Here is a 20354-nt window from a genome sequence, read left to right as displayed (position 1 = left end):
ATGACAATGAGTTCACTGTACTCAAATGGCCTCCTCAGTCACCAGATCTCAATCCAATAGAGCATCTTTGGGATGTGGTGGAACGGGAGATTCGCATCAGGGATGTGCAGCCGACAAATCTGCGCCAACTGTGTGATGCCATCATGTCAATATGGTCAAAAATCTCTGAGGAATGCTTCCAGCACCTTGTTGAATCTCTGCCACGAAGAATTGAGGCAGTTCTGAAGGCAAAAGGGGGTCCAACCCCTTACTAGCATGGTGTACCTAATAAAGTGGCCAGTGAGTGTATATGTTACTATCAAACCCAGCAGAGGTGTATGTGCATGTATACCGCACACTGTCCTGGGAGAAGGGGATTATACCAAGGACTACAGGTCTTTCAAACGAAACGTGTTATATACTTAATTCTAGTTTTATTAAGAGGGGCTGTATGACGATTAAATAAAAGAAACAGAACAAGTCTCATCAAATCCCATCACGCCAGTCTCAGAGGGTGGGGGGGTAGGTATAGTTTTTATTTATGTTTTTTTTTTTACTTTTATAAAGACTTCCAACAGTAAATTTAAGAAGAGCAGAAATCCCCTTTAATACCGTGTCTGGGAAGGGAAGTAAAGAACTTTGTATAAAAGGTAGCTAGCTAATGTGCCATCTAGACCTCTCAGAGTACAAGAGAGTCTCTGTGCCATTAAATCTGGTCCCTTTAATAATGAAATGACTGATCACTTTAGCGATAAGCCGCCATCAGGGAGGTCTGTAAGGGCTCAACTGGAAGAGCGAGGCAAAATAACTACTGGCCGAACCACTGCCCAGGTGACAGCGTTATAAAGCGCATGGAGGGCTGAACACAGGCATGTGTGTTATATACCATTTGTCTACATATGGTACAATATATAACATTCCCTGTAAAACCTCCATGCAACACTGCTGCTTCTACCGTCATCGTCTTCTATTATAAGCAAAATGTAGGGATTTGGGGCTCCCCCATAGTATCTCAGTAGGCGACTGCGATGACATTATACACTTTGGGATGATTCTGTTAAATGTTATCAGAAATCATCTCATTTGCAAGCCTTACGACGCGGCATAGGGAGCGGACACAAACTGTAGCATTAATGTTAATGGGGTGGGCTTCTGCAGGGACATGTCAAACTAAAAGAGGGTAGGCAAGTGCTGGCGCATTGGATGCTTTCATTAATTCCTCCCTTTGGCGCAGCTGCAGGGGCACGGAGCATTTCTACAATCTCCCGGTAATACACTGCAGCGATAGCAGCGATCAGCGCACGCTTCACGTAGTGCGGCCTCATTTACTTGCAATACAATTATGTTGTCTTCATTTCTCATACAGATAAGCAGCTCAACGTTAATTTGGTTTCCAGAGGAAACATTAGAGGGGGGAAGAAAAAAAATAATCTTTCCGTAAGACTCCAACCCACAGTCCGTCAGAGTAGACACATTAATCTAAGAAAACCACTGTGTGTCAGGGGCACGTAACAAGGGTGCAGGACGACGACATGTCTAGGGAAGTCTGATGTGGAGGTTGGGAACTAAAAGAGAATGTGTCACCTACACGTTTTTCCTAAATAAACCCAGGTAGAAAATAACAGATATGGAAATTAGAACATGTTTCCTTGCTCATAATATTTTTAATTCTATTTTCTGGGTAGCTTTTCTTTTTTGCCTGGGCTGCTAACCGCATTCAGGGCAGAGTAACAACAGACATGGTTTCCAGCCTTGCAAGCCATTTACTGCGACTGTGCATGTGTGACCAGCAGCTTCCGGCGATAACATATGGACCTTCTTCCAAGGGGCATCACTTTTTTGAGGACTTTTTTTTTTCCGGGACGAGTTGAACAGCACCATTGATTTTACTATATATTGCAGTGGAAAAAGGGGAAAAAAAATTCCATGACAACCAATCGACGCAAAATCCCACCCCAAGCTCACATGACGGGAGAGCCGATGGATGGGATTAAAGATGCGCTTCTGGCCGGTGCATATTAAATATTGCTGTGAGTAATTGACGGTGAGATTTAACAAGCTAACAGACACCCGCGGCTGTTAAAGGCACTTAACGGCTTACTAAAATCAGCCATGAAGGGCGGGGAAAGATATGGGCTCGGCGTGCCCGCATCAAAGGAAGGAACACTACCTTTGATGTAAATATACGCCAAAGGTTGTGAAGGGGTTAATGGAAAAAATGTTCCCTCAGAGACCTTGTATGATCACTTAGAGGACACATGATGTAAGAAATAAAAATATAAAATGTCTGCAAAAGAAATAAAAAAAAATAAAAAAATGAAAGTCCAGTGAGCAAAAAGAAAAAAAAAAATTTTTTTTTTCCATATAAAATACATTTTCGTACATACAAGAAAACTAAAAACCATAGTAATTACCATGCTAACATAAAAACCTGCTGGAGAATTCAACGCGTTATTTAGTGTGAAAAGTGAACACTCAAATACATAAAAAAAAATGTTTCACAGAAAAATAACACCAGCTCACAGCGGTCTGCTTTCTCTCAGTTGGGTAATAAAAATAAGGGCGACCCCATGCCATTTTTTTTTTCTTTGATTTCTTTAATTTATTAGATAAAAACATGTATACAAAAATACACATGGATTAGATATCTCACTCACATATTGCTTTCTATCATCTATCTATATCTGTATTTAAGATTGCTTTATTACTTTGTAAACTAGTTTGAAATGACAAAATTCCTGTCTGTAAAAGCTGACGTCACGGTGCTTGCGCTGACGTAAGCGAGATGAATGGAGTTTATTTTTTTGTGGGGGTCCCCCCATTTTAAAACCAGTAAAGGTTTAGTATACAGCTATGAGCTGATATTCATAGCCTGGGAAGTTCCATGTGTATTACCCCCTTCCCAGGCTAAACACATCTGCCCCAGCTGTCTGCTTTCCATCTGCTGGTTAAGAAAATTTCAGGGGATCCCACGAAAAATGTTTTCAGAAATGTATTTATTACTAAATTACATGTACAGCAAGCTAAACAAGCACTGTGATAATTATAAATGTCACTGACATCTTTATATCTACTTATTCTATGCAAAATATACAGCTCTGACAAAAATGAAGAGACAGCCACAACAAAACCCTGTCATGGGCAGCCCATTCTCCAGACCTGAACCCCATTGAAAACCTCTGGAATGTAATCACGAGGATTATGGATAGTCACAAGCCATCAAACAAAGAAGAACTGCTTACATTTTTGCGCCAGAAGTAGTGTGAAAAACTGGTGGCAAGCATGCCATGACGCCTGAAAGCGGTTTTTAAAAATCACGGTTATTCCACAAAATATTGATTTCTGAACTCTTCCCGAGTTAAAACATTAGTATTGTTGTTTCTAAATGATTATGAACTTGTTTTCTTTGCATTATTTGAGGTCTGAAAGCACTGGGTTTATTTATTTATTTATTTTTAATTTTGACCATTTTTCTTTGTCAGAAAAAAAATACAAAATTTATTGCTTGGATATTCAGACACATGTTGTCAGTAGTTTATAGACTAAAAGTACAATTAACATTTTACCCAAAAATATACCTATAGAGAGAAAAATCAGACAAACTGAACATTTGAGAGGGGTCTCTTAATTTTTGCCAGAGCTGTATACAGTGGGGAAAAAAAGTATTTAGTCAGTCAGCAATAGTGCAAGTTCCACCACTTAAAAAGATGAGAGGCGTCTGTAATTTACATCATAGGTAGACCTCAACTATGGGAGACAAACTGAGGGAAAAAAAATCCAGAAAATCACATTGTCTGTTTTTTTTTCATTTTATTTGCATATTATGGTGGAAAATAAGTATTTGGTCAGAAACAAGCAATCAAGATTTCTGGCTCTCACAGACCTGTAACTTCTTCTTTAAGAGTCTCCTCTTTCCTCCACTCATTACCTGTAGTAATGGCACCTGTTTAAACTTGTTATCAGTATAAAAAGACACCTGATCACACCCTCAAACAGTCTGACTCCAAACTCCACTATGGTGAAGACCAAAGAGCTGTCAAAGGACACTAGAAACAAAATTGTAGCCCTGCACCAGGCTGGGAAGACTGAATCTGCAATAGCCAACCAGCTTGGAGTGAAGAAATCAACTGTGGGAGCAATAATTAGAAAATGGAAGACATACAAGACCACTGATAATCTCCCTCGATTTGGTGCTCCACGCAAAATCCCACCCCGTGGGGTCAGAATGATCACAAGAACGGTGAGCAAAAATCCCAGAACCACGCGGGGGGACCTAGTGAATGAACTGCAGAGAGCTGGGACCAATGTAACAAGGCCTACCATAAGTAACACACTACGCCACCATGGACTCAGATCCTGCAGTGCCAGACGTGTCCCACTGCTTAAGCCTGTACATGTCCGGGCCCGTCTGAAGTTTGCTAGAGAGCATTTGGATGATCCAGAGGAGTTTTGGGAGAATGTCCTATGGTCTGATGAAACCAAACTGGAACTGTTTGGTAGGAACACAACTTGTCGTGTTTGGAGGAAAAAGAATACTGAGTTGCATCCATCAAACACCATACCTACTGTAAAGCATGGTGGTGGAAACATCATGCTTTGGGGCTGTTTCTCTGCAAAGGGGCCAGGACGACTGATCCGGGTACATGAAAGAATGAACGGGGCCATGTATCGTGAGATTTTGAGTGCAAACCTCCTTCCATCAGCAAGGGCATTGAAGATGAAACGTGGCTGGGTCTTTCAACATGACAATGATCCAAAGTAAACCGCCAGGGCAACGAAGGAGTGGCTTCGTAAGAAGCATTTCAAGGTCCTGGAGTGGCCTAGCCAGTCTCCAGATCTCAACCCTATAGAAAACCTTTGGAGGGAGTTGAAAGTCCGTGTTGCCAAGCGAAAAGCCAAAAACATCACTGCTCTAGAGGAGATCTGCATGGAGGAATGGGCCAACATACCAACAACAGTGTGTGGCAACCTTGTGAAGACTTACAGAAAACGTTTGACCTCTGTCATTGCCAACAAAGGATATATCACAAAGTATTGAGATGAAATTTTGTTTCTGACCAAATACTTATTTTCCACCATAATATGCAAATAAAATGAAAAAAAAACAGACAATGTGATTTTCTGGATTTTTTTTTCTCAGTTTGTCTCCCATATTTGAGGTCTACCTATGATGTAAATTACAGACGCCTCTCATCTTTTTAAGTGGTGGAACTTGCACTATTGCTGACTGACTAAATACTTTTTTTCCCCACTGTATATCTATTCCATCTTGACTTGTCACAGTGATTTTACTGTACGCGGCTGATGAAATGTTGGGTTTTCAAGGAGATGGGCGAGTAAAAATCTGAAGGCACTCGCATGATCCGAATGCCGTGTGATTTTTAATCGCACCCATTGACTTGATTTGGTAAATCTCGGCCAATAAACGAGGACAATCGCAGCATGCTGCTATTTTTTTCTCAGCCCGATCTGAGAAAAAGAAAAAAAAAAAAAACCGCAGATGACCAAGGAATCAAAGAATAACATTAGTCAGAGTGCAATCCGATTTTTTTATAGAATTGCACTTGTCCGTTTTTCTCGCAAATGAGTATGAGCCCTTACAATGAGGGACAAATCACAAACCTCTTTACTAGGTGAGAACTCAAGTAGAAGGTTGCATAACGTTGATGAAGCCACCACGAGAATATCATCAGGAGCATTCTGTAAGACCTACATAAAAAGAAAAAAATACTGAGTTTATTAATGTTTGGTTTGTTGAAGGGGGTTTCCCACAAACAAAAGCTCATTTTATTCACTAAATCTTGGAATAAAAATAAGTTATGCGCCCTTGCTGTGTACTGTGTAATGGCTGTGTCTTACCGTTACTGCACAAGGACATGGTCTGATCATGCCACAGCTCCTGGGCAGGGGACGAAAGAAAAGGAGTACACAGACAGGACAGCACTGGATCACAGCTGATTCTTTTTTTTATAGGTAAAATATTGCAGTGAAATGTTTTACCTCAAAATAAGAACCAGCTGTGATCCCGTGCTATAATGTCTGTATACTATAATATCTGTATATTCTCTTTTCCTTCCTCCCCTGCCCAGGAGCTGTGGTGTGATCAGACCATGTTCCTGTACGGTCAGACACAGCCATTACACAGCAGGGGCACATTTATAAGATTATCTCAGCACAGCAAGATTTTTTTTTAACTGCTTCCTATTGTGGAACTTAAGCCCCCGTCACACACCGCGATCTCGCTAGCGAGATTGCTGTGGAGTCACAAGTTTTGTGATGCAACAGCGATGTCACCAGCGAGATCGCTGTGTGTGACACTTATCAGCGACCGCCCCCCCCTGCTGGGTATCGCTGATCGTGCTGGAATGGCCAGGACATTTTTTTGATCGTTGGTCTCCCACTGGCCAGCACGCATCGCTGCGTGTGGCAGGCGGGAGACCAGCGATCAGCGAGCTGGAGCTGATAACCAAGGTAAACATCGGGTTTCTAAGCAACGCACGGCGCTTCGGAACCTGATGTGTATGTTAGATACCAGCGTGCTGGTGCAGGGAGCTGGTAAACATCGGGTTTCTAAGCGCTGCGCGGTGCTTAGAAACCCGATGTTTACCTTGGTTACCAGCTCCCTGCACCAGCACGCTGGTATCTTAACGTACACTGCGGGTAACTAAGCGACGTGCGTCGCTTGTTACCCGCGTGTCGCTGTCCTGATTGCTGCGGAGATCTGTCTGTTTGGCAGCTCACCAGCGATCATGTAGCGACTTACCAGCAATCCTGACAAGGTCATATCGTTGTCGGGATCGCTGGTGAGTCGCTATGTGTGATGGGGCCCATATTCTCATTCCAAGATCTAGTGAATAAAATGAACTTTTGTTTGTGGGAAGACCCTTTTAAGGGCACAAAATAAAACTTATTTACTGGAGACAAAATTTACAGAATGAGGAAATTTGTAAATACAACAATTAGGCATCCTACTGTATTTATGTCCAAGTAAATGTCTTATTACCGTAATTGCTATATGAAAAGGAAAAAAAAAACAAAACACAATTTTGTTAATGAGGAATTACCTTCATTAGCGGCTTCCAAACTGCATGATCCTGAAAACTGGTACGAAGTTGTTGGACTGATCTGGATAAACTATGTAAACATCTAGAGAGAAATCTACAATTAGATGGTTTCCAAGGGTGCGCTATGCTATATGGTGAAGGCATTTCATAAACTGGGCTGCACTATGGTCTCAAAGACAATACAGCCTGAAGAAAAGTAAAAGGATATTCCCAGATGCCTCGCCGTAATTTATGATATTAGACATTTTGTTTGTTATAGCCGCCTAATAAATTAACTTAGAGTTCGGATTAGTGATGAGCGAGTATACTCGTTGCTCGGGTTTTCCCCAGCATGCTCGAGTGTCCTCTGAGTATTCGGATGTGCTCGGAGATTTAGTTTTTGTTGACGCAGCTGCATGACTTGCGGCTGCTAGACAGCCTGAATACATGTGGGGGTTGCCCGTTACGGAATCCCCACATGTATTCAGGCTGTCTAGCAGCCGCAAGTCATGCAGCTGCGCCGACAAAAACTAAATCTCCAAGCACTCCAAAATACTCGGAGGACACCCGAGCAACGAGTATACTCGCTCATCACTAATTAAGACCATTAAGTGCAATTAAGATTCCTGTTTAATATTTGCTATGAAGCTATTGTGTTCATAGGATAGAATCTAGTAGTGATGAGCAAGCATGCTTGGATGCTGAATGACTTCGGTGTGCTTGAATAATATGTTTGTGTCCCCGCACCTGCATATCTCACGGCTGTTCGACAGACACTCGGCTAGCACCCGAGCATGCTCGGATAACAGCTTATCCCAGCACGTTCGCTCATCACTAATAGAATCCAATGCACTAGATTTGCTGCAGAGAATTTTAGCTGCAATCTGGCGAAAGTCAAGAGAAATCCACATTAATTTGTGCGGTGCAGATTTGTCTGGTTTTCCAGCCATGATTGGCGGGGTTTTTTTACACTATTATTTTAGACCAATCTATACCATTTCTCAATTTTATGCTACTCAAATAGTAATGGTAGTGTGATCCGATGGCGATTACTAATGACCACTGAAGACTATGACTGTCTGCAGCGGTCACGTGTCTACAAGATATGTCCTCGCTATAACCCGGGTTGTAGAAACTGGTCACGCACCAGGTCAGCATCAGCATGGGAACTGCAGACGTTTTTAAAGATATTTAACACTGTCCTGATCCTACAGGTTTTGTTGCAGATCCACAGTAGAGTTAAGCAAATCTTTTGGGTTCCCTGCTTATTCGGCAAGCTATATCACTTGCCTAATAAGCTACAGCGAGACTCCGGCTTCCTGGATCGCGCCGGCTGAATAGCTGATCGCTGCCGCAGCTGCATGTGTTGCGGCTGTATCACTGTCACAGCACAGGCATGGAGAGCTTGTGTGTTGGGTTCTCCATACATTTGCTGCAACAGTGATACAGCCACGACACATGTAGCTGCGGCAGCGTTCAGCTGTTCAGCCGGCGCAATCCAGGAAGTCGGGCTCCCGCTGTAGCTTATTCGGCAAGTGCTATAGCTTGCTGAATAAGCGGGGAACCGAAGATATTCACTCAACTCTAATCCACGGTTCCTGTATTCTGTAGCAACATTTCAACAATTTGATTTCTAAATTGTGGATGCTGACCTTTTACTAAATGAGGGCGAGAGGGAAAAAAAAAAAAAAAAAAAAAGCAAAAAAACAAGTAGCCATGCTGTGGATTCACAAATCTCCACTGCAGGTCAATTTCAGCTCAGAACATTTCTTTACCAAGTGGCTGAGATGTATCCACTGTTACTGCTATATTTTGCTGCAGATTTTATGTTGGGCTACGTTCCCACGATGAGTATTTGATGTTGCAGATTTTCAGCAACACTTCTGCACCTATTAAACTGTGTTCCAAATTATAATGCAAAAAGAGTTTAGGAGTGATAAGGTTAGAATTTTTTTGTTTGTCATTTATACTTATTTAAATTTAAATTGTGGAGTATTTAGGTCAAGGCATGACTACAATCAACATTGCCAAGACACTTCATTGTGATCATCGCACAATCAAGAAGTATGTAGCTGATTCCCAGCACACACGTGTGCGTGCTGATAAGGAAAAATTGAGGACTCTTTCCAACAGGCAATTGCGTCAGGTTAAGAGAGCAGCTGCAAAAATGCCTTGTCATAGCAGCAGACAAGTTTTTGAAGCTGCTGGTGCCTCCAACGTCCCCCGATCAACAAGATGCAGGGGTCCTTCAGAGGTTTGCAGCTGTGCGTAAGCCATCCTGTCGACCACCTCTATCCACTGCACACAAGCAGAAACGGCTCCAGTGGGCCAAACGATACATGAAGACTGACTTCCAAACTGTTTTGTTCACCGATGAGTGCCGTGCAACGCTTGATGGTCCAGATGAATGGAGTGGAGGATGGCTGGTTGATGGACACCCCATGAAAACACGGCTAAGGCGCCAACAAGGAGGTGGAGGAGTAATGTTTTGGGCTGGAATCATGGGGAGAGAGATTTTCGGCCCCTTTAGGATCCCTGAAGGGGTAAAGATGAACTCCATAATCTATGCGGAGTTTCTAAAACAGCACTTCCTGCCATGGTTCAAGAGGAAGAACCGTGCTTTCCGCAGCAAGACCATTTTCATGCATGATAATGCACCGTCTCATGCTGCAAATAACACATCTGCATCTCTGGCTGCTATGGGCATAAAAGAGGACAAACTTATGGTGTGGCCACCATCTTCCCCTGACCTCAACCCCATTGAGAACCTCTGGAGCATCATCAAAAGGAGTGTCTATGATGGCGGGAGGCAGTTCACATCTAAGCAGCAGCTCTGGGAGGGTATTCTGTCCACAGGCAAAACAATTGAAGCATAAGCCATCCAAAAACTGACAAATTCAATGGACGAGAGAGTTCAGAAGCTTCTTTCCAACAAGGGGTCCTATGTGCAAATGTAACATCACCTAGAATAAAGTTTTGACTTGAAAAATGTTGGATTTCATTTTGTAATAAGCTGATAATGCTTATAATTTCACAATTGACCATTTTTTTGTTCAAAATAAAAAAGGTTGAAAACTCTGCTGTGCATAATAATTTGGAACATGCATTTTGAGTGTTTCTTATTTTTAAAAATATACTGTTTTCATAGGCAGTGGCTTTGTTTTTGACACTTTAGTATATGGCTTTGGCAAAAACTTTATTGCTACAGTACTCTTCAGTGAAAGTACACTAAAAACACATGTGTTTTTTTTTTTAATTTAATATGTGGATCATCTGCATCTAGTTTAATTCTTCGGGGAAAATCGTCACATAGCTTAGTGTACCCACAAGAGAAACTGACATGTCGCAGCTTTGAAACATGCACCACAAGTCAGTTTGCTGTGCAATAAAAAAAAAAAATAAAAAAAAGCGGGGGCCTGAGACTTCTATAACTCCCATCTAGTTTACTGGAACTGTAAGGCCACATTCACACATTCAGTATTTGGTATTTTATATCAGTATGTGTAAGCAAAAACCAGGAGTGGAACAGTCAGAGGAAAAAGTATAATAGAAACACGTCACCACCTCTGTATTTATCACCCACTCCTGGTTTTGGCTTAGGCCGGTTTCACATTTGCGCTTCCGGGCGCAGCGACTGCCTGCGCACAGCCGCCAAGCCCCGCCCCCGCCAGTAGCTCCGCCTCTCGGCGCATGACGCGTCATGCGTCCCCTATCTTTATCACTGAGGACGCAGGCAGTGCGCAGTATGCGTTTGGCGGCGCCTGCGTCCTTTTGACGCTGCGCCGAGCGCAACCAAATTGCAACAGGTTACGTTTGGCGCTGGTTGGCGCACTGTCAAAAGGACGTAGGCGCCGCCAAACACATACTGCGTATGGCCTGCGTCCTCAGTGATAAAGATAGGGGACGCATGACGCATGTAGCGTCATGCGTCGGGAGGCGGCGCTACCGGCGGGGAGCGGGGCTTAGCGGCGGCCGTGCGCAGGCCGTCGCTGCGCCCGGAAACGCAAATGTGAAACCGGCCTTACAAATACTGATATAGAATACTGACCAAACACTGAACATGACGATAGGCCAGGATCACACTTGCGAGAAACTCGCACAAATCTCTGGTCTCAATACCCGGCACTCGGGACCGGAGTGTGCAGCTGCAGGTATTTCTATTCCGCTGAGCACTCTGGTTCCGAGTGCCGGGTATTGAGATGTGAGACTCGGACAAGTTTTTCTCAAGTGTGACCCTGGCTTTATACTGATTATGTATTTTCATTGCACAAAACAAAGACTCATTGTGGGAATTTAACCTAAGATCCCATTCAGAAGATCCACAGTGATTCCTATATGTGGGAACGCACCCATAGTTTCCAATGGTAGAATGCAACCAATGACCTTTCAGCCTCCGTATCATTGGATCTGCTTTCCTTTGAAACATGCAACATGAGTTCAAAAGACAAATGAGTAGACGGAGAGCATGTACTGTGAGAACCATACCTTACTGCAGCTAATCGCACCTTGACACTAGTCTCAGACAAGCCATTCACAATCCGGTCCATCATATGCTCGGCCTCAATGATCTAGAGGGAGATGTCAATGCAGGATCAATAACATCATGGACGCCTGCTGTACACATGCCTATCCTGCTTGGGAAATTTCATCCACTTTCACGTTATGAAATCGGTAAGGAAGGTACATGCCTATTTGCTCATTTCTACTAAAGCTTTTTGGTATTGAGGCTTTTCACACTTTTTGTTACCGAAAGCACATTGTTAGAATTAATACACAATCAAAAGCAAGCAATAAAAAGAAAATTAATATAACTAATTAATATCCAAATAATACAGTAATGCCATAATTACATTTTTTTTCTCAAAACTCTTGGGCTGCTTGCCCACGATCAAGAGCTGCTGCAGGTTTGATGCTGCGTATTTATGCAGCGTCAAATCCGCAGCCGCCAAATGTCACAGCACAGTGGATGGGATTTCTGCCGCCTACAGATCACCCGCGGACACCGTCATGTGGCGCATCTATCAAGACCACAGCATGTCAATTTCTCTTGCAGAGACATAAGTCATCGCAAGAGAAATGATACTCATAGAACGTATTGGACGCGGTGAATCCGCACGGTTCAGTGAACACATGCGGATTTATAGACGGCAGCGCTTTAGATGCAGGGAACATGCTCTGCGTCTAGAGTGCTGCTACTTCCGGATCGTGTGCACCCGGCCTTATGAGTTGGTCACAAAAGCCATGAATACAAAATTCACGTGGGGACCAGTATAAGTGCAACCTCCAGAATAAGACAGAGTCCCGCATCCTTGAGCTATGTTGCGGCTTACAGCTATTCAACTGATCTGAAAACTCAATGAAAAGGAAAAAGAAAAACCAAAACAAATTGCTGCAAAAAAACAAAAAACAAACAGGTTCTTGATATGGTAAATATTTTTGTAACAAAATTAAAAAGGGATTGTCTTGTTTTCCTTCTCCAGGAGCGCACCCAGGACACAAGCTGTGCCCTATAGAATGACAGCCATCCATTCTTGAGAACAAAGAGGATTTTTAATAGGTTGATTGTAATGTCGCTTGTTTTTACAAACACTTTGCAAAGTTAACCACATAAGAACTTCAGATAATTCCTTTAAACTAAATTGTAATACGAGGCTTCTTTACACCCAGTGTTATCATTAGTATAACGAATTGTATAACATTAGCCACAAAATAATATTGCTTTAATAGAAGTGTAGCAAATATTCGCTGGATTACCCTTTGTGTCTGTTTTATTTTATCGCCAGAGTAATATCAAGATCTAGACTCCAGATCTGGAGATGGATTTAATAATAACCTTATTTCACTGTCAAGAAGAATGGATACAGGCAGACAAAGCTATAGAAGATGTAAAGTTAGTAGTCACAACTGAGCCCTAGTGTTTGCTAAATATGAAGGTGCCAGTATTAGAAATGGCATATAGTAGATGAGAGTCTAGAAATTCATATTAAATGGTCAATGTTTGTGTTAAAGAAGCACTGATCCTCCCATCAAAGTTTTTATCCTCTTAATATATTGCAGTCATCATATATAGCACTGTGTACTCACTATTGCTCATTCTGCCTTTCTACCCAGTTAATTCTTCTCTTTTCTATGCTCTATGTAGAAACAGGAAGTCTCTTGTCCCTGCAGAAATCATTCCTCTCTTTAACTCGTGCCCCTGCTCCTTCCTCCTCCTCCTGGCAGGGACTTTTTGCAGTGACCCATGACTTATACAGGGAAGATTGACCTGCTGTTTCTACAAGAGAATTTAGAAGGATTCAACTTTTCTGTTTTTAATCGTGTGAGGTCATTGACCCAATGGAAAAGAGAATAATTAAATATGTGGAAAAGCAAAATGAGCAATTGGAAGTCCACAGTTATGGATAATATAATTACTGAAATATAGTAAGAGGATAAAGACTTTGGTGGGAGGAGTGATCCTTTAACGTTCATAAATCAACAGTACAAGCAATTAACAAAATGAAAAAATAGAAACCCTAAACTTTTAAACTTTATAATATACTTTATCAGCGCGCTATGTTTCTTTCTCCACTCCAGACACTTCTCACCCTCATTCTTAGGGCTTGTGAACACAACCGATTAAATCGGACGAGTGCTAGCCGTGGATTTTATGAATAGCACTTGTACACCCATGTTATTCTATGGAGCTGTCAAAACGTCTAATTTTCACAGACCGATATAATGGAGAAGATGGAGGAATTTTTCTCTTCGCCTCTGAGAAAATGGGATTCCACTCTGATCAGCATGATTAGCATAACCATATCAGTTTTCTCAAATGGAGAAAAAAACATCCGTCCCTTCAACAAACAAATCAGTCTTGGTCAAAATAAGAAAAGAAGACTAACTGCTAGGTCACTGAGGGATCGGGCTGCACCTTCTATTATACTCTATGACAAGTGGAAGGAGGAGGAGAGTGTTGCGCAGGCAGGGAAGCATGCGCACATATCGAACAGCTTTCTAGCCAGTGGTTTAGCTGAATCAGCAGTGCAGTTTCTTTATTCTCAGGTATTGGGCAATCACCGATCTCCTAGCAATAAGCCATCACGTTTAAGCAGATGAATATAGCCCTTTAAACGTTAACTGTATAGTGTATAAAGAAGGGGCCGATCTGGAAGTGTAAAAATACATTGAGATGACTTCCCCAAAAACACCAGTGAAAATGTATTGTAGATTAAGGCCGGGGTCACACTTGCGAGAGTGATGCGAGAAACTTGTGCAAGTCTCTCGCACCAATACCCGGCACTGTGGACCGGAGTGTGCAGCTGCATAGGAATACATGCAGCCGCACACTCCGGTCCCGAGTTTCGGGTATTGATGCGGGTTTCTCACATCATACTTGCAAGTGTGACCCCAGCCTTATACCAAGAACTCTAGATGTGTCCTAATTCACTATGGTCTTAGAATTCCAGTGCAATGAAATCCTATACCCATATTTATGGAAAGCAATGGGACATTGGCAATAGTATGTTGAATACACATGTTTACACATATATTGCAATGTTAGTTGCTACTCGTGTGATCTTATCCATAATATACCACAACCGTCTGAAAAGGTCTGGGGAAAATACTGAGAAAGCACAAGACGTCCAGAGTTGTTCAGTGGGGTTCACTCTTTATTTCATTCTCCTCAGACATACATTGAGCACATTTAATCAAAGATAAGTTTTGCAATTTACAAAATGGTAAAATCCATAAAAAAGGACAATGTGCAAGGCAAGCATTAATAACGGATATTGTTATTTAGAGCATTATTATACAAAATTAAGGAAGCAAGTTAATAGGACATCTAAATGGAAGCTGTACACTTTGTTCCCAGTTCAAAGCATTATGTCATGAAGTTTCTGCTTGCTTGGACCTATTGACACAGTGTAAAGTAGGCTTGTCTTGTAATTATGGCTTTCCAGCAAGCATAAATGTACAGCTACCCGAGAGTTGTAAAGCCTTCTGTTTTAAAGAAAAACCAAAATCGAAAGCAGGTGTATTTTCTGAAATTGTCTCATTCTCTAGTTTGCCAAGACCCAAAATAATGTAACTTGGAGATTCAAAAAAGGTTAATTTTCCAATGAAAGACTCGCTGCCCGGAGGGAAAGAGCCCAAACCTGCTCCGAAATTATACTTACGTGGTCCCCGCCAATCAAAGGCTGTTGTTTTCTGGCAGTCAGCTATTAGCACAAGTTATAGATAATAGAGTCTTATGAGAACAATAACAAGTGGCAAGTTGTATTTTCAGTCTTTGCCAATGTGATCACTTTAAGGCTGCACTCGCACATCCGTGTGACACGTCAGAGAGCTACAGAATTGTTTTAATCTGACTTCACGCGACTCATTGAACAGAATGGATTTATTCAGACATCTGTTAAAATGACGGATCTGAGAGTGAGATCCGTGAAACTCCGAGCATGGCCTGTCCTGATCAGGCTTTTGAGGCCCAGAATTGGACATGCTCGATTGGTCTGCGAGCTCTCAGACAAAACAATAGATAAAATATCGGACAGCACTCAGGCTGCATTCACACATCTGTGTGAAATGTCTAAGGGCCCCATCACACATAGCGATCTCGCTAGCGAGATCGCTGCTGAGTCACAAGTTTTGTGACAACAGCGATCTCACCAGCGAGATCTGGGTGATACCCCCCTGCCGGTATCGCTGATCGCTGTAAGAAACCTCTGGACATTTCTTTTGTCGCTGGTCTCCCACTGGCCAGCACGCATCGCTATGTGTGACAGGCGGGAGATCAGCGATCAGCTGGTAACTAACGTACACATCGGGTATCTAAGGGACGCATGTCCCTTGGATATCCGATGTGTACCTTAGTTACCAGCTTCCTGCATCAGCGCGCTGGTAACTAACGTACACAGCGATGTCGTGCACTCGGCGTCGCTGGTGCTAATCGCTGGTGAAGCTGTCTGATTGACAGCTCACCAGCGATCACATAGCAACTCACCAGCGATCCTGACACGTTGATATCGTTGTCGGGATCGCTGGTGAGTCGCTATATGTGACTACAGCTTAAGTGTGGGATTTATGGAGAACATTTACTTTATTTCCTTTTCAATCTTTTGATAAATCTCCCCACTGGGATCCACTGTGGTCTCTGAGCCCTTAAATGAACTGTTGTTATTTATGAGCTTTAATTGCATTCATTGCAAATGGTTTACCAGGGGCTGCATTGATTTGTTGTGACAAATCTGAGAAACTGGCACAGATTTGTCCAATTTGTTCCCAAATATATTGGATCTGTTTTTGTGAAAAACTTGCTGCATTTTTCTATGTCATCTTATTTGTTTTCAAAATGAATAATTTATTTTTTACATGTGGTTTGAAGGTGTTTTTTGTAGGTGTCCATCTGCTCTATCTAAATAACACATGTGCAACTGGATAAATTAAAAGGACACACTATTTATACCCTTGTCAGACACACCTGTAGAAAAAAAATTGTCCTTCTCACACAGCCTCCGCAATTCCACTAATAAAATCGCTAATATCACATCTACTTCCTAACCATACATCTTCTCACTTGCCTACTACTGCAGATGCTCCATTTCTCCTCTCATTACCACTTCTTCACTATTCACTTATGAGCACGAGCCGGGAAAGCTGCTGAGCACGTGCGGAGAAGCTGCTGAGCATGAGTGTCCACCAACCTTCCATGCAATAAAGGAGGGGACACGACTACAGATATAAATGTAATGTATTTACAGACCTGCATACTATTTTTAATGGAACTATATTGTAAATACTCTTTTTTTGATAAGCTGTAGAGTTTTTTCTTTTTTTAAGAATACTTTTTATGGGACAACAACTTTCCATTTCACGAAAAGGTTTGCTCCCTTCTGATGAGCCATGCTGGTGCCCTCAGATAGGCGTGAGCAAGCACAGCCGAATCAACAAATGTGACTTTACATACGTCAGAATATACAGTGCGGCTTTCCATGGGCTCCAGATACAGTCTCAGCTATGTGTTATGTGTCTGGCTGTATTCTCTGTGCTACAGGAACCAGGGCTGTGGAGTCGGTAAGCCAAACCTGCGACTCCAACTCCTCAATTTCCCTTACACCGACTCCAACTCTGACTCCACGACTCCGACTCCCACATATATTGCTTATATTTAAGTGAAAAATTTATTGTAGTACAATGTGAACATCAGACATTTAATCATTTCTAGGATACAATAATGAAGATATTTAGATAGAACATAATATCTATTTATTGGAATACAACTTTAGAACACAAAAAACTGTAATAAATTGTAAATATGTAACAATGTATAATATCGATTACATACATACGGTACACACCAAAGTTTGGACACACCTTCTCATTCAAAGAGTTTTCTTTATTTTCATGACTATGAAAATTGTAGATTCACTCTGAAGGCATCAAAACAATGAATTAACACATGTGGAATTATATAATTAACAAAAAAGTATGAAACAACTGAAAATATGTCTTATATTCTAGGTTCTTCAAAGAAGCCACCTTTTGCTTTGATTACTGCTCTGCACACTCTTGGCATTCTCTTGATGAGCTTCAAGAGGTAGTCACCGGAAATGGTCTTCCAACAGTCTTGAAGGAGTTCCCAGAGATGCTTAGCACTTGTTGGCCCTTTTGTCTTCACTCTGCGGTCCAGCTCACCCCAAACCATCTCGATTGGGTTCAGGTCTGGTGACTGTGGAGGCCAGGTCATCTGGCGTAGCACCCCATCTCTCTCCTTCTTGGTCATATAGCCCTTACACAGCCTGGAGGTGAGTTTGAGGTCATTGTCCTGTGAAAAATAAATGATGGTCCAACTAAACACAAACCGGATGGAATAGCATGCCGCTGCAAGATGCTGTGGTAGACATGCTGGTTCAGTATGCCTTCAATTTTGAATAAATCCCCAACAGTGTCACCAGCAAAGCACCCCCACACCATCACACCTCCTCCATGCTTCACGGTGGGAACCAGGCATGTAGAGTCCATCCGTTCACCTTTTCTGCGTCGCACAGACATGGTGGTTGGAACCAAAGATCTCAAATTTGGACTTATCAGACCAAAGCACAGATTTCCACTGTTCTAATGTCCATTCCTTGTGTTCTTTAGCCCAAACAAGTCTCTTGTTGCCTGTCCTTAACAGTGGTTTCCTAGCAGCTATTTTACCATGAAGGCCTGCTGCACAAAGTCTCCTCTTAACAGTTGTTGTAGAGATGTGTCTGCTGCTAGAACTCTGTGTGGCATTGACCTGGTCTCTAATCTGAGCTGCTGTTAACCTGCGATTTCTGAGGCTGGTGACTCGGATGAACTTATCCTCTGCAGCAGAGGTGACTCTTGGTCTTCCTTTCCTGGGGCGGTCCTCATGTGAGCCAGTTTCTTTGTAGCGCTTGATGGTTTTTGCCAATGCACTTGAGGACACTTTCAAAGTTTTCCCAATTTTTCGGACTGACTGACCTTCATTTCTTAAAGTAATGATGGCCACTCCTTTTTCTTTACTCAGCTGCTTTTTTCTTGCCATAATACAAATTCTAACAGTCTATTCAGTAGGACTATCACCTGTGTATCCACCAGACTTCTGCACAACACAACTGATGGTCCCAACCTCATTTATAAGGCAAGAAATCCCACTTATTAAACCTGACAGGGCACACCTGTGAAGTGAAAACCATTTCCGGTGACTACCTCTTGAAGCTCATCAAGAGAATGCCAAGAGTGTGCAAAGCAGAAATCAAAGCAAAAGGTGGCTACTTTAAAGAACCTAGAATATAAGACACAGTATTTTCAGTTGTTTCACACTTTTTTGTTAATTATATAATTCCACGTGTTAATTCATAGTTTTGATGCCTTCAGAGTGAATCTACAATTTTCATAGTCATGAAAATAAAGAAAACGCTTTGATTGAGAAGGTGTATCCAAACTTTTGGTCTGTACTGTGTGTGTGTGTGTATATATATTATATATATATATATATATATATATATATATATATATATATATATATATATATATATATATACACACAAACACATATACACATACACACACAGAAACACACACTATGACTTATCTCGGCTAAGATAAAGCCTAGATCCTCAGTCTAGATTCACACTATGGGTGTAGCCAGGATCAAACCTGTGGGGGGGCAGAACCTCATACTGTTCCGCAGAATTTCATACTGCACACCTCAGCTGCTGCAGAACCTCATACTGCACACCCCTACACTTGAAAATAAAGCCTGCACCTTAAGACGATGTGGTGATGAATGCAATCTATTTATTCCAACTATCAGTTGATGTTGATGTTACAGAAGACGAGCAATGCCTGTCCTGGGCGTCCTTTTGGGCAGCTATGAGGTGTACCTGACCGATGCTAAAAAAAAAAAAGGAGTGGTAGTCTGTGTGCTATCCGGCTTTCATTCTTTTTGGTACAGATATGATATGGATAAATGGATATATAGATAGCGCAGATTTCTAATCTGCTTTTGCAATTGAAAACATTATCTATGAGCTCAAAAACCTTTCAGGTGATGGGGTTTTTTAAAAAGCTGATCTGCTTTTGCAACTGAAAAACGTATCTCAAAAAATGCAGGAAAAATGCTGTGTGTGAATGTAGCCTTAGATCAGGAATAGAACAGTCATTTATAGGACATTTCCCAAATTCCTATGAAAAAATATTCAGCACATTCTGCATTGAACTACTGTACCCAATTTATTATATATTTTAGGAGTCGGAGTCGGTCCATTTTATACTGACTCCAACTCCGACTCCACAGCCCTGACAGGAACAAACTGTTTTGGCACAGACATTAAGGTATGACATCACAGTTCCAATTGGAGCTTCACAGTCGATGTTGTCCATGTTTTGGAAGACTGAATAGTTAATGTGATGTAATTATTCAAGATGGAAAAATCAGATTTGTGCCTTTAAAAGAAAGTCACTTATCTTTACGCTTCGGAATTTCCACAATGAATTTACATTTCAGGTGAGGCACCATCAGATGTCTTTCTCCGCAAGGCTAGCTCTATACAGCACTACACGGTTTAAACTGATGTAACTGGGAACAATGCCACGTAGATTATGAGCCCCAATGGGGACAGTGCCAATAATGTCTGTAAAGCGCTGTGGAATTAATGGCGCTATATAAATGAGTAAAATAAATAAAAAAACTTAGATACCTGTATATTACTGGTAGTACAGGAAAAAAAGAACATGCATCTCAAAATAGAACGGCACTTTACACAGGTTTAGTCTTGTGCCGCGGAGATACCTACACACTATTTTCTTAGGCATTTTCAGTTACTGACTTCTTTTTTCACTTTG

The 20354-nt window shown here is 41.8% G+C and overlaps 1 protein-coding gene across 3 annotated transcripts in view; it reads right to left on the bottom strand.

The window, feature by feature from the left end:
• The window catches only part of ARMC8 (armadillo repeat containing 8), a 129200-nt gene that overhangs the window by 19406 nt on the left and 89440 nt on the right, over positions 1-20354 (bottom strand). For all 3 annotated transcript variants that reach the window (XM_073551558.1, XM_073551559.1, XM_073551560.1), the window contains 3 exons: positions 11508-11590; positions 7044-7125; positions 5602-5688 (listed from right to left, as the gene is read on the bottom strand). In XM_073551558.1, the coding sequence (XP_073407659.1) occupies positions 5602-5688; positions 7044-7125; positions 11508-11590 (252 nt within the window). The remainder of the gene's footprint in view (positions 1-5601; positions 5689-7043; positions 7126-11507; positions 11591-20354) is intronic.

The sequence above is a fragment of the Dendrobates tinctorius genome, unplaced genomic scaffold, assembly GCF_039654945.1.
Source record: "Dendrobates tinctorius isolate UK_male_01 unplaced genomic scaffold, ASM3965494v1 ptg000177l, whole genome shotgun sequence".
NCBI lineage: Eukaryota > Metazoa > Chordata > Amphibia > Anura > Dendrobatidae > Dendrobates > Dendrobates tinctorius.
This window is presented reverse-complemented; position numbering and strand designations above follow the sequence as displayed.